The 12,844-nt window shown below is 36.7% G+C and overlaps 1 protein-coding gene across 3 annotated transcripts in view; it reads left to right on the forward strand.

Moving 5' to 3' along the window:
* The window catches only part of LOC122799279 (EMI domain-containing protein 1-like), a 1,823,504-nt gene that overhangs the window by 1,472,010 nt on the left and 338,650 nt on the right, over positions 1-12,844 (forward strand). For all 3 annotated transcript variants that reach the window (XM_044068236.1, XM_044068235.1, XM_044068237.1), the window contains one exon: positions 9,177-9,229. In XM_044068236.1, the coding sequence (XP_043924171.1) occupies positions 9,177-9,229 (53 nt within the window). The remainder of the gene's footprint in view (positions 1-9,176; positions 9,230-12,844) is intronic.

Here is a 12,844-nt window from a genome sequence, read left to right on the forward strand (position 1 = left end):
TACTGTGCAGTAACCTTGTATATGTCAAACAGCAATAGGTTAAATGGTATGTGCATTAACCATGCATATTGTTAGCATGTGCACTGTAGTCAGATGGTAACATACAGTAATTGTGCACATTGAGAGTATGCGCACCCTAGTTAAGTGGTAATATGAATTAACAACATATAGTGAAAGCATGTAAACATTAATTAAATAGTGACATGCAGTAAGCATGAATGCTGGGCGCATATTCATTTTAAATGATGCCATGTACTAACCACATACAGCATAGCATGTGCACTCTGGTTACATGGTGCTGTGCAGTAACCATATAAACTGGAAGCATGTGCTGTCTGGTATAATGCTGGTGTTCAGTAACTGTGTACACCAGATGACTTGCAGTCTGGTTAGATATTAACATGCAACAATGGTAAACACTGGCAGCATGTGTACCCTGGTTAAATGTCACTATGATGTAACAATGCACACTGGGTGTATGTGCAGTTTGGTTAAATGGCAACATGCAGTAACCATGAACACAAGTGAGTATGTTTATTTTAAATAGTGCCATGAAGTAACCATGCAGGCCAAAATATGTGCACACTAGTTAAATGATGCTGTGTAGTAAACAAGTATATGGAATAGTGGTAGTATGCAGTAGTAGTGTACACCAGAGAATGTGCACCCTGGTTAAATGTTAGTGTGTAGTAACCACGTACACTGTGAATTATCTACACTTTGATAAACTAGTACTGTGCACACTGCTCGTATGTGCACTCTAGTTAAATAGTACTGTGCAGTAATCCTACACACTGAGAGCAAGTTCATTCTGGTTAAATAGAACTAGCAGTAATAATGCACTCTGTGGGTTTGCACACTTTAGTTAAATGCTAATGTACAGCAGCCATTTATACTGGGAGCATATACACTCTGGTTAAGTAGGACTAGCAGTAACAATGCAGATTGTGGTCTGTGTAGTCTGATCAAATGGTAATATACATACTGGGCACATGTCCATTCTGGTTAAATGGCAATGGGTAGCATTCATGTACATAAACAAGGATACTGAGCACACATGCACTTTGGTAAAATGGCAGTTTGGGCAATGTAAATTCACCTACTCTATATCTTTGGATGATGAGAAGAAACGTGTGCACCTGGATCACATCCATGCAGGTGTAGGTAGGACATAGACTCCACCCCAAATAAGAATCAAACCCGAGGAACTCATTTTGAGTGAGTCACATTCTACAGCATCTATGGATACATTCAGCATGCATGTTCTGGTTAACTGGTAGTAGGATAAATACTATGGATAAATGAAATAGACACTAGAATCATGCACACTGTGGTTGAAAGTCACAGTGGATTATCTAGGTGCGCAGGAATCATGCAAACTCATGTAGAAAGAACAACTTAGGTTGTGAGTAAGGTCCTCGCAGGATATTAAAATCCACAAGAGCATAAATGACACAGCGCAGATGAGGAAGCTCTCATAATAATCAGAGTAGTGAGTACTGGAGGGGCTGCACAGCACAGCAGCCTCCCCTGAAGTGTGAATGGCAAAGGTCAGAAGTACAAGAGAAGATGTCATGGAGTAATTGACTTGCTGGCTGAGGGAGGTAGGGAAAAGGAACGCATGAACAAGACAGTGGTTGACTAAGGTAGAACAAAGGCAAGAAGCATTTGGTGGGTGTATTTCCATGTCATCCAAAAGGGGACAGCATTGCTAAAAGCTGTTTGGGAAAGGCATGTTACAATTATTTGAAACTGGAAGAAAAAAGGTAAAAGATGAAAAGTGGTTAGGAAAAGGGGGAGGAGAAACATAAAGGGGAATAAAATCAACAGATTGAAGGGTGTGCTTAGCAGCAGAAGGCTGTACTGTTTTAGCCATGCTTAGCACTTTTCTACAATATTTGAAAACTCTGCCCTGCATAAGTTCATTGGTAGTAACTACCTTTGCAGACTTGGGGACCATTGAGCAGCCAAGCCCAAAATTCCCAGTTGCTCCTAAGCACTGTCTTGTTAAGTGATTTGCTTAAGGTTACACAGTGGGCAAAAGAAGCTGAGGGAATCAAACCCTTTATGACTGGAACTACAGCTCTTAGCCTTAACCTTCTGTGCCAACTGCCAGACTTCTCTCCAGATGCAAATGTTTCTGTATGTGTGTATGACATTGTCAAGTAACTTGTTTTTGCACCTGAGTTTAATGTACGAGCAAGGATCCTGGCACCTATCCACGAGCATATTTTGTATGGCTTCTCTTTAGCCTTGTAGTTTTAATTCCACATATCCCATACTGCTGATTATTTCATTTTTGCAGTACTTATTAAATGTTATTTTTAAATTTGATTCTGTGAGATGTTTCACTACATATTGCAGCTTTGAGAAACTCACTAATTACACCTTGTGGGCTAAAAGACCTAACAATTCCATCTGCAGCCAGCTAAATATTGCATATATTTTGATGCAAATTTTAGCTGCAGTATGCACAACCATACATCAGGGTTGCTTTTTTTGTGATCCTGGCTTATGTTATTAACAGAGCTTTGCTTTGTACCTTTAGTGGAATAAATGGTGATAGTAATGTGGCTACAGCTGTCGGCTCCTCAAAAAAGTAAAATAAAAAAAAAACTAAAATTATTTCATTGCATCCATTATAATAAAGGGCCACTAACAGATAGCTCAGTGGTGCAGCGGTAGCATTGTCACCTCACAGCAAGAGGTTTTCTGGTTTGATTCTCGTCTGGAGTGCCTTCTGTGATGAGTTTGCATCCTCCCTGCATTCGTGTGGTTTTATTCCGGGTACTCAGGTTTCCTCCCACATTACAAAGACATGCATCTGGAGTGTTTCTCCCCAGACCTCTGCTGAAAATTGGCTTCATTCCAAGTCAGACTTTCCCAGTAAACAAATGTTAAATAAATAAAAATAGCAAATGGATTTTTCACAAACTGCTTTATTAATTACAACTTCTTACAAACTGCAGTACACTCCTCATGCATGGTGCCTCTAATCTATCTTGGCGGCTGACCTGTTTTTCCTTCAGTTTTCCTCTTTAATTCTAACTTAATCTGTACTAATCTGTACTACTCTAGACTTATACAGAAGTCTGAGCCTGTTTGTAGCAGTCACAATTTTCAAGCTCTCTGATCCTTAACAACATTACCAGCTGTAAGATGCCCTGCATATCCATCTCCATCCTTTCTTGTCATGATGCTCTTTCTCATCAGCCTCAGAAAATTCTAATAACTCTGTCTTTCCTTTTATTTCATTTCCTTGTTATTACAGAACTGGTCACCCTTTTTCCCCTTCCCATAAGACCAGTTAATAGTAAGGGGAATTTTCGAATGGTCAGAAACAAAATCTAGGTTTGACTTCAAAGTTTATATCAATATTTATGAAGTAGTCAGAGATTAAAAAAGTCAATTCTAGACCATGCTTTATGGCACATGGAGTAAAATGTATAGTTATCTTTGTGTTTTTCCTTTTTAGAAATTATGTGGATCGAAAAGTCCAAAGTAATTTTTTAACTCTGTGATTGTCTTAGTAGCATGGGCGGCCACGGTGGTGCAGCTGTTTGCGTTGCCGCCTCACAGCAAGAGGTTCTCCGGTTTTATCCTCAGCTGTGTGGAGTCTGCATGTCCTCCCTGTGGTTGCGTGGGTTTCCTCCGGGTGCTCCAGTTTCCTCCCACATCCCAAAGACATGCAGTAGGTGAATTGGACACTCTAAATTGGCCCTAGGTGTGTGTGTGTGTGTGTGTGTGTGTGTGTGTGTGTGTGTGTGTGTGTGTGTGTGTGTGTGTGTGTGTGTGTGTGTGTGTGTGTGCATGTGTGTGTGCCTTCTGTGGAAGGTTGGGCACCGGGCTGGCAACTTGACACTGTAAAACTCCACTGCAAATCATGAGCGGACAGATGATCCGCTGTGGTGACCCCTAACCGGGAAAAAGCCGAAAGAAGATTGTCTTAGTAGCATGAACATTATAATGTTTATTTGGGTTTGACCTGTCCAATAATGGGTCCTGAAGGGAATTACAATCACCCCCCAAGATTCTGTAGTGATTCTGGAATTGCATTAGTATATTGGCATGAAAAAATCTTGTTGCTTAGAGCAGAGGGCATATAAGTTAAAAATTAAAATAGGTCTAACTGTGGGGAGTTAAAAGTTACATAGCACCATCTACCCTCAGAGTCTGCCTCTTGCTGTACAATTTTATTCTGTAAGGTCTTTTTAACAATTTTGGCTACTCCCATACTATTTGATACTTTACTGGATGCAATAATTTTTCCAATCCACTTTTTCCTAGTGATCTGTAGCCATTGTTCATCGAGCATGTGTGTTTCTTGGACTAGTATAATTTTTGCCTTTGATTTAAAAATAAGATGAAAGAAGAGTTTCCTTTTTCTATACATCTGGATTATTATTTCTATCTTGCTCTGTTTTACATATTCCAGAATCTTTTGCCTTTTGATTTTGTCTGTGAGGTCATTCACCTTCCAAGTTAAAAAAAAGTAGTGTCAGTTTTCTTTATATTTCCTTCCAATATCCCTCTTTCTTAACCTCACCACCTGTAATACTGTAGAGAGCCTCTCTAGTACTCCTCCTATGTCCCTTTTCAAAATAACTGCTTTGTTTCACTTCTGTTTTTTTCTATAGGAGGTGTAAACTAGTTTTAAACTCTAATTTACTCTGAGTTAAACAGTAAATTATTTACAAAAGCACCCCATTTTGAATCAGGCCCAATTTCTTCTATCTCTTTCATTACCCTTCACTCATATTTTGGTACCCTCATTTTCTATTCTTCAGTTTTATACTTGCCCACCTGCCCCTCATACCTCTTTTCTGATTATAACAATTCTGCTCTGCTTCTAATGTCTTCTTATGCTTCCAGTGTACTTTCTTGTCTTCCTTCAAGTTACTTTCACCCTTATTTATCCCCTTTACATTCTGCCTTTCTGTATCTTTATTTAATGCAATATTCATTACGGCAGCCCTCCTGCTTACAGGGGCAAGACATTTCATGTTAATTTTCTCTCTTTTTAACCAATCCAGTTTTCCCTTTGTCTGTCCATCTACTTTTTGAGCCAATCATTCTCTCAGCCTCAGATTTCCTATGAACCCATGTATTTTAACTCTGTCTCTTGTCCAGACAATTTTGAGCTTTATTCACCCATCAGTCAATGTTTACTTTTACAATTTCCTTGTTTTGTCATAAATTCACCAATTGCCTCCTATATCTACCCCCTTTTTTATTTTTATTTGCTAATGTTTTATCTCTGTCAATCCCTATACCCTGGTTTATCCTTCACAAGACATACTAATTCTATAATTAATGTTTTCTTTTCTTTTACACTTTTCATTGTAAGTAAGCTTTCATCTCAATGATCAGCTTCAAACATAAACATTAATATAACTTTATTAAAACAATACTTGCAGACACGTAGGTGTCTTTGTCCATTTTCATATTGCAGTGTCCTTCATCTTTTAATTTCTCTTTTTGTGATTTTTCATCCTTATTGCAATTTCTCTTGTTGATCACCAGACTAGTGTCACTCTCCTACTTCTTGACCTATGACTTATGACTTTCCCTCACTGTCTTTGAATGCATTGTCATGGTCTTTGTCTTTGCTGTATCTTCCTGCAGAGATGTGTAAAGGGTTTCATTAGTCATCTCTTTTTTTGCTCCCATCTTCACAAAAACATTCCAACACTGCCCCTTCTCCCATCTCTTCATGTGTTCCCTGCTGTTTGAGTTATTTATATCTTAATATCTCAGTTAGAGTTACCTCCAGGTCAAGGAAAGATTTTATTCCAGTAGGAAAAATTATTTTAGTGCTACAGGGTAAATGAGCTGAAATCTCAAATTAAGATGTCTACATAGTTTTATACGCTGCACAAATCTGTTATGCTTCTGTGCCTAAGGAAAAGTCATGGTCAACAAACATTCTCTTGTCTCCCACCATCAGTATTCTGGCTTTTTTCCACAGTTTGCTCAAAAGCTGTTTTTGTATTTGGTACATTTGGACCTTAACTAATATGGGTCTCAGAAAACATGCAGAACACCCTGCAGACATAAAGACCCTGTGGGCCCTGTCAAGCAATATCTTGTCCTTGGGTATACCAATCCACTTATTTAATGTACTTACCATATATTTTACCATATATTTTACCATGTATTTTACCATGTATTTTACCATATATTTTACCATATATTTTACCATGTATTTTACCATATATTTTACCATATATTTTACCATGTATTTTACCATGTATTTTACCATATATTTTACCATGTATTTTACCATATATTTTACCATATATTTTTTTACAGTCATTGCCTTCTAACCCTTCTAGTACATTTACCTTTCTCAGTCCTCTATTCCCCATAATTTCTCTTTCACTTCTGCCTGAGATGCCTCAAACTCTGTCAGCTTCACGGCATGCTCACCTTCCACCTTTTCATTACTTTGATATCATCTAACTGGTTAGATAAGGAATTCTTCATTTCATCAAACCTATTATCAGTTCTTTTTAATCTCTGGTAGAGAATTGCTCATTTTCTTTATTTCCTTGTAGATTTTATCTATTTTTTATCTATTTATTCCAGCATTTCTTCAGCTCCTTTGGCTTCTTTCAGTACATACTCCATGTTCTGCATTCCCAGCTCTCATTCTACATGGGAGTTCATTGCTAATGTCTGTGCACTTCTTTCTGTTATTTTTAATTATTTTGGCTCTCTCTTTTTTCTTATCTTTTGTCATTTAGTTCAAAGTTGCACTTAACGGTAAGTTAAACACTGTTCTCATGGCAAACATTACTTTTAATAAGTTTCATTTCCCCACATACAACTTGAGGAGGAGAAAGAGTGAAACCCCTTCAGCTCAGTACCATACTGGAGTTTGCCATAGCAAAGGGAATTTTATTAGAACTAGTAAAATATGCTTCAAGGTGTGCAGCCATTTCATTGCTTTGCTAACTGCAGTAACACTGACACATTTAGAAAGGGATTCTGTTTTATATCAGATGGCAAGACTGTACTTTTTTCTTTGAAGGCCCTATTCTGTCTTTGAAGATGTATGTCAACCTTTGAACTCCTTCCAGGAGTTTCTAACAGTAGTGCACTCAGCATCTCATTGTAAGAGGCATCCTGCTATGAGCATTTCAGTGGGAAGGGCCGTGATATGACCACATCAGTGATAGTGGCCTCTGCACGAGTAGTTTAGTGTTAAGGTCATTGATTATTTTAGTTGGAGATTACTATTTGAGTAATTCAGTGGAAAGGATCATAATATGTTCACATAAGTCAGAGTGGTCTCCGTAGGATTATCTTAGTGGCTTAGTTACCTTGGTAAGAGAGTCATTGCTTGATTATTTTATTTGGGGATTACAAAATGATTAACTCATTGGAAAGGATCATTGTATGACCACCTAAGTGAAAAGGGTCTCGGTATGATTATCTTAGTGGTCGTAGGTCACTGTAGGATTACTTTAGTAGATTAGTTGAAGAAAACTGTATGATTAAATCAGTGAAAAAGATCATGATATGATTATCTTAGGGATAGGGGGCACTATATGACTACCTTAGTGGGAGGGGGTTCACTATATGACTGCCATAGTGGTAGGGTAACCGCATGATTTCTTTCTTTGGTGGATTGACTTTATGATTACCTTAATGAGTTAGGTCACTGCAGTACTGTAAGTAGAGTAGGGTGAAGGGGGTGGCTGCATGATCTACTGGTGACAATGGGATGGGATGGGAGTGCAGAACCAGAATTAATATATGAAGCTAGGAGAGAGCCATGGCTTCACAAATGAATGCTGTTATTGCATTTACAGTTGTAATGGAATTTAATAGAATATCAGTGCGACCATATCAAGCACTTTGGTTTGAAAGGGCACCAGTCAGGAGAATTGCTTGCATTCCTCATACTATAGCTGTAAAATGGTTTTATGTGATTGTGACAGTGTGAATTTACATCTAATTTAGACATAACTGTATTGGTGCAATTTCTGGAAATGTGTCTTTATAATAATTACATTTGCTTTGACAGTAAATATTTTCATCAGGCATTGTGGGTAACCACAACCACGGCTTGTGCACTAATTTATGCTAGTATTGTCATGTTTTATTGGGAAAAGAATTAGGCGTTGAATTCATACTTTGCCAGGTGTTGAAATTCTTATTTTCATTTCCTTATGATAATTGTTTATTATGGGCTGACACTGAGGATTGACTGAATTTCTAGAATTTACATTTTTTTAGATTTACATACACATTTTCTAGGTCTAAATTTCATTGTCTAGATACTACTGTTTCTATGGATACCATGAGTAGTAGACTTTTTGTTTCTAATATTTTTAGAAAACCTAAGTTTTCCTTTTCCAGTTTACATTTTAACAGCTGTTACCCTTTGCATCAGAAAAAGAGTCTGGTAAAAGGGCAAATAGTTCTTTTGGCCAGAATGGTTTCAAATTTTAACTCTTGCTTGCTGAGATGGTTAAATCAAAGGAAATGCTTTTGCAAACAGGTTATCCAGTAACATTAATTAATGAATTACAAGAGAGCTTTGTTAATAAAAGGAAGAACAGGTTGTATACCACTCTGTTAGATACAGGGGGGGGGGGTTCCTTCTTTAAAAAAAGAAAAAGATGGTTCTTTCCCTAAGAATATGATATTCAGATGTAGTAGTGGTATTAGATTTACTAAAAAAGCATTATTAGGAATTTAATTTTTTCCATTTTGTTGGCTGCATAATGTTGATTGATATTATTAGACATCATGAACAATATCATTAGTACTTTACACATTCCAATCATGTTGTGGTCAAATAAATCTACTTCAAGGATGAAACAAAAGTAAGTTATAAATATACAGTGTAAGTACATTCTGTTGTTAGAGCTGGTAGCTAAACCTAACTTGTAAAGAAATGTGTTTGTTCACTGCATTTCAGGAGAAATCTAATACCATAAACATTAAGTTCCTGTGGTCAAAAGAGTTTTCCAGAGGCAGCCATGTTTGCTTATTCATCTGCTAGTATAGATTTGGCTGCACCAGTTCTTATTCTCTCTTTTTCTGTTTACTCATGTTTTCTTTAATTTATTCTGCAGTATAACACACTCAGCTTTTTGAATACTTGAAAAGGAATTACTTTTTAATGTATGGTTCCTTATTCATTTACTTTTTCTTAATTGTAGGCCCTCCAGGACTTCCAGGTGTGATGGGACCACGTGGGCCTCCTGGAGAAAAAGTAAGTAACAAAACCAATGAACTGTGTGACTGGAATTTATCTTCATTTGTTAACCTCAATAATAATCTCAGCTACTATTCAGTGCTAACTTGCTATGCATTTAAAATAATTATGGAATGGCTGAATTACTTTTGAAGTTGTTTACCAATAATTTGTGGAAATGGTATTCCTGTGGATGTTTGACAGCTAGGAGGGAAAACCTGATACAGATCTGAAAGGTTTTGTACCAACATCCTGGAAGAAAGAGGAGGTGGCTGTAATACTTAGAGGGTAAAGACCCATCAGATACAGCTTCATACAGGCCCATTTCAATCCTAAACCATGATTATAAAGTGTTTGTCTCTATAATGGCTACAAGAATGGCAAAGGTGATGCCAAAATTGATAGATATGGATCAGTGTGGTTTTGTGGAGGGGGGCAAATATTTTTCAACATTAACAGGACATTGATGGTCCAGAAAGAAGCAGAATGTAAGAAAATTCCACTGTTGTTAGTAGGTTTTGATGCAGAGAAAGAATTTGACAGAGTAAGCTGGGAGTTTATGAACAGGAGAATGGAAGCATTTACATTCCCCGATAAAATTATAATTTTAATCAGGAGGGTATATAAGGGATTTGAGATCAAATTTGATGGATTCCTCTCTCCTAATTTCTGTTTGAGCAGGAATGTCCTTTCCCTTTGTTATTTGCATTTTATTTAGAACCAGCGGGAAAGAAAGTAAGGGACTCATACATTCAAGGATATAATTGGTATGGCTCCATTTGCAGATTATATTATTTTATACTTGACAAATCCAGAAAAAGAAGAGTTCAGTACTGTGGAACATTTTGTGACAGTTTCATATCTTTTCTGGATACAAAATTAATGAAGCTAAGACAAAGGCATAATCTGTAAATTATATACCCATACATGAATTGGTTCAGCAATATCTATATTTATGGGGACATAATAAAATTAAATACTTGGGAGTATGGATTAAAAAGGATTCTGATGTGGCAGCTAAGGATAGATGAGAAGAGACTAAACAAAAGATAATACAAAAATGAGAAACTGGAAGCTCTGTTTTATGGATATAGATAGCAAGATACAAACAGTTAAAATGTTTTAAGTCCCTTTAGTTTTATATACAGGTTAAGCATATTTTTATCAACTAGAGGAGCAGTTGTGGATAGCAATTAGTAAAGAGCTGAATGAGTTTATCTGGGAGAGGAAGATGGCAAGAGTCAAGTGGGATAAGTTGATTTGTCCAATCAAACGAGGCAGTCTGGGATTGCCTGATTTGAAGGGGTATTTCAGAGCTACACGGATAAGGCTCCTATACACAGCACAAGCAGAAACCTATAATTCAAAGTGGAAAGGGATGATGAAGAAATGGGGGGGACTCAGGAAACAAGGAAAGACTGGGATGTTGGATGCAGGCCTTTGAGGAGAATAACAATAACCATACAGAATATTATATCCATAAAGTAGCAGAAAGTATTCTAAGAACTAAGCCAACATGGGATTGGAGAAAGGAGTTTCTACCAATAAGGATAACTGCAACTAAGAACACAGACAATAGGCAAGAAGGGGCTGGAATTTATTGGAGAAAACTGGCAAAAGTACCAAGGTACTGGGAGCAAATCATTAGAGAGGGAAAGGTAATAGAATGGGAAAGAGGCCAAGAATGTATTTGGACTGCAAGCTAGTGATTACCTTCACTATCATGGATTAATATCAGAGTATAGGCAAAAAGAAAGAAAGAGGGGGTCCTAAGCAAAAGACCAGCACTGATAGAGTTTTAGTAGAATCTAGAATAGAAGTTGCTGTTAAATGAATAATTAGTAGAGCATATAAAATATTGCATGATAGCTATAAGAATCAACTAGAGGAGGTTATAAAGGATTGGGAAGAGAGACTAGATAAGCAATTCACAAAAAAACAGTGGGGGGATATATGTATTTGTCCCAAATATGCAATAAAGTATTGAAGATAAGTTTTTACCCCAAGTAGGCTACAAAGAATTTTTCCTCGGGTAGATAGCAAATGTTGTAGGTGTGATGGGAAAGAAAGAAGTAATTTGGAACATATTTTCTGGCAGTGTAATGAGTTGTCAGACTTTAAAAATCCCCTGCAGACTAGTCTATCATACATACTGGGTGAGCAAATTGGTAGTATTAAGGAAATGATTTTTCTGAGCTATGATAAACAATCAGAATTGCGTAGACATAGTAAGGCCTTGCTGAGTCTAATTATGGTGGCTACCAAAAAAACAATTTCTAAGAAATGAAAATCAAAATCTAAACCAACTGTACTAGAAGTAGTAAATATAGTAACAGAGATAAAACAACTGGAAATGGGAACTTTAGAAAAGTGTAGGAGCAAATTACATAGAAAAAAAATGCAAATTGTGGTAACAATACATGCAGATGACAAATGAGGTTTAAAAGGGCAGGATTTGAATGAGCTATTTAATGTCTGACTGACAGTAACTGGATAGATTATGAGTGATGTATAATGTTTGCAACTAAAATTATCTCAATATGATTTGTTTTCATTTGTGTAAAAAGTATGATTGCCTATGTCATAAGTTAGAATTTAATAAAGATGTTTCTTGTTTAATAAAAAAATATTTGTGGAAATGCTTTAAGATTTTTTTGTCATTCATAATTTAACCATGCCTCAAGGTGAACTTGTTATAGAGGACTCATGTCTGAGCTTGAATAATTCTATCTCAAGTGATATTCTTACTAAGATATATCCCAAGAACATGGTAGCTTAGCTCTTACCTCTCAACTGTCCAGATTTTTTCAGAATGTTCAAATTTCTGCCTGATATTTTTGTTCTGTTCATAATTAAATTTGTAGTTTTCTAGCAAATCACTGAGGGTTGGAGTCATTAAATAATAACATACATTTGAGTTTTAGACTTCACATCCTTCAGAAAATGCATGCCAACACAAATCCTGTTATTCTAGCAACTTCCTAAGTTTATAAGATCAGTATTTAAAACCTGTCCCTATTTTTGGGCCTGTGTTCCCCCATCCATCTACCCTCCCATTATTTTAGGCTTTGCCCAGATTTCTTGCACTAAGAGATTGAGAGTTATATGTTAACTTAACTTCTTGCACAGTCAACGTACAACTTTAGTACTAGATGGTGCTTTCAACTACTCATGCAACTCAGGAGTCAGGATCTTCTGATCCCTGTTATAAACCTACACTTCTCCAACCGAAGGTTTTGTTCAGCCTTACTAACTGATGTGCTGCTGCTCCACTGTCCGTTTAGTAACTGTGAGTAGCATTTCGTATACAGCAGTTAATTAAGCTTCTTTAATAATAAGCTACCACTAATAACAGCTGAGCTTTCCAATTTGCACAGCCCATCTCATTTAGTGCAGTATTATCACAGTTATTCTTAATGACTCATACAAAACAGCTTAACAGCAGTTTAGGACCATGAAGAATAGTCCTTCCAAAACTGGTTTGTCAATTAGTAACCCAATTAAAGCAAAATCAGTCAAGAAGGCCTAATGCTGAGTAATAATGTAAAAAGAAAATGGTTCCAGAGAGGATGTTTGTGAAATGGAATGAATTACCATGTCAATTGAAATGAAGATGGAATTTTGATTGATTTA

This window comes from Protopterus annectens, chromosome 4.part0, assembly GCF_019279795.1.
Source record: "Protopterus annectens isolate FY-2018-M chromosome 4.part0, PAN1.0, whole genome shotgun sequence".
Taxonomy (NCBI): Eukaryota; Metazoa; Chordata; order Ceratodontiformes; family Protopteridae; genus Protopterus; species Protopterus annectens.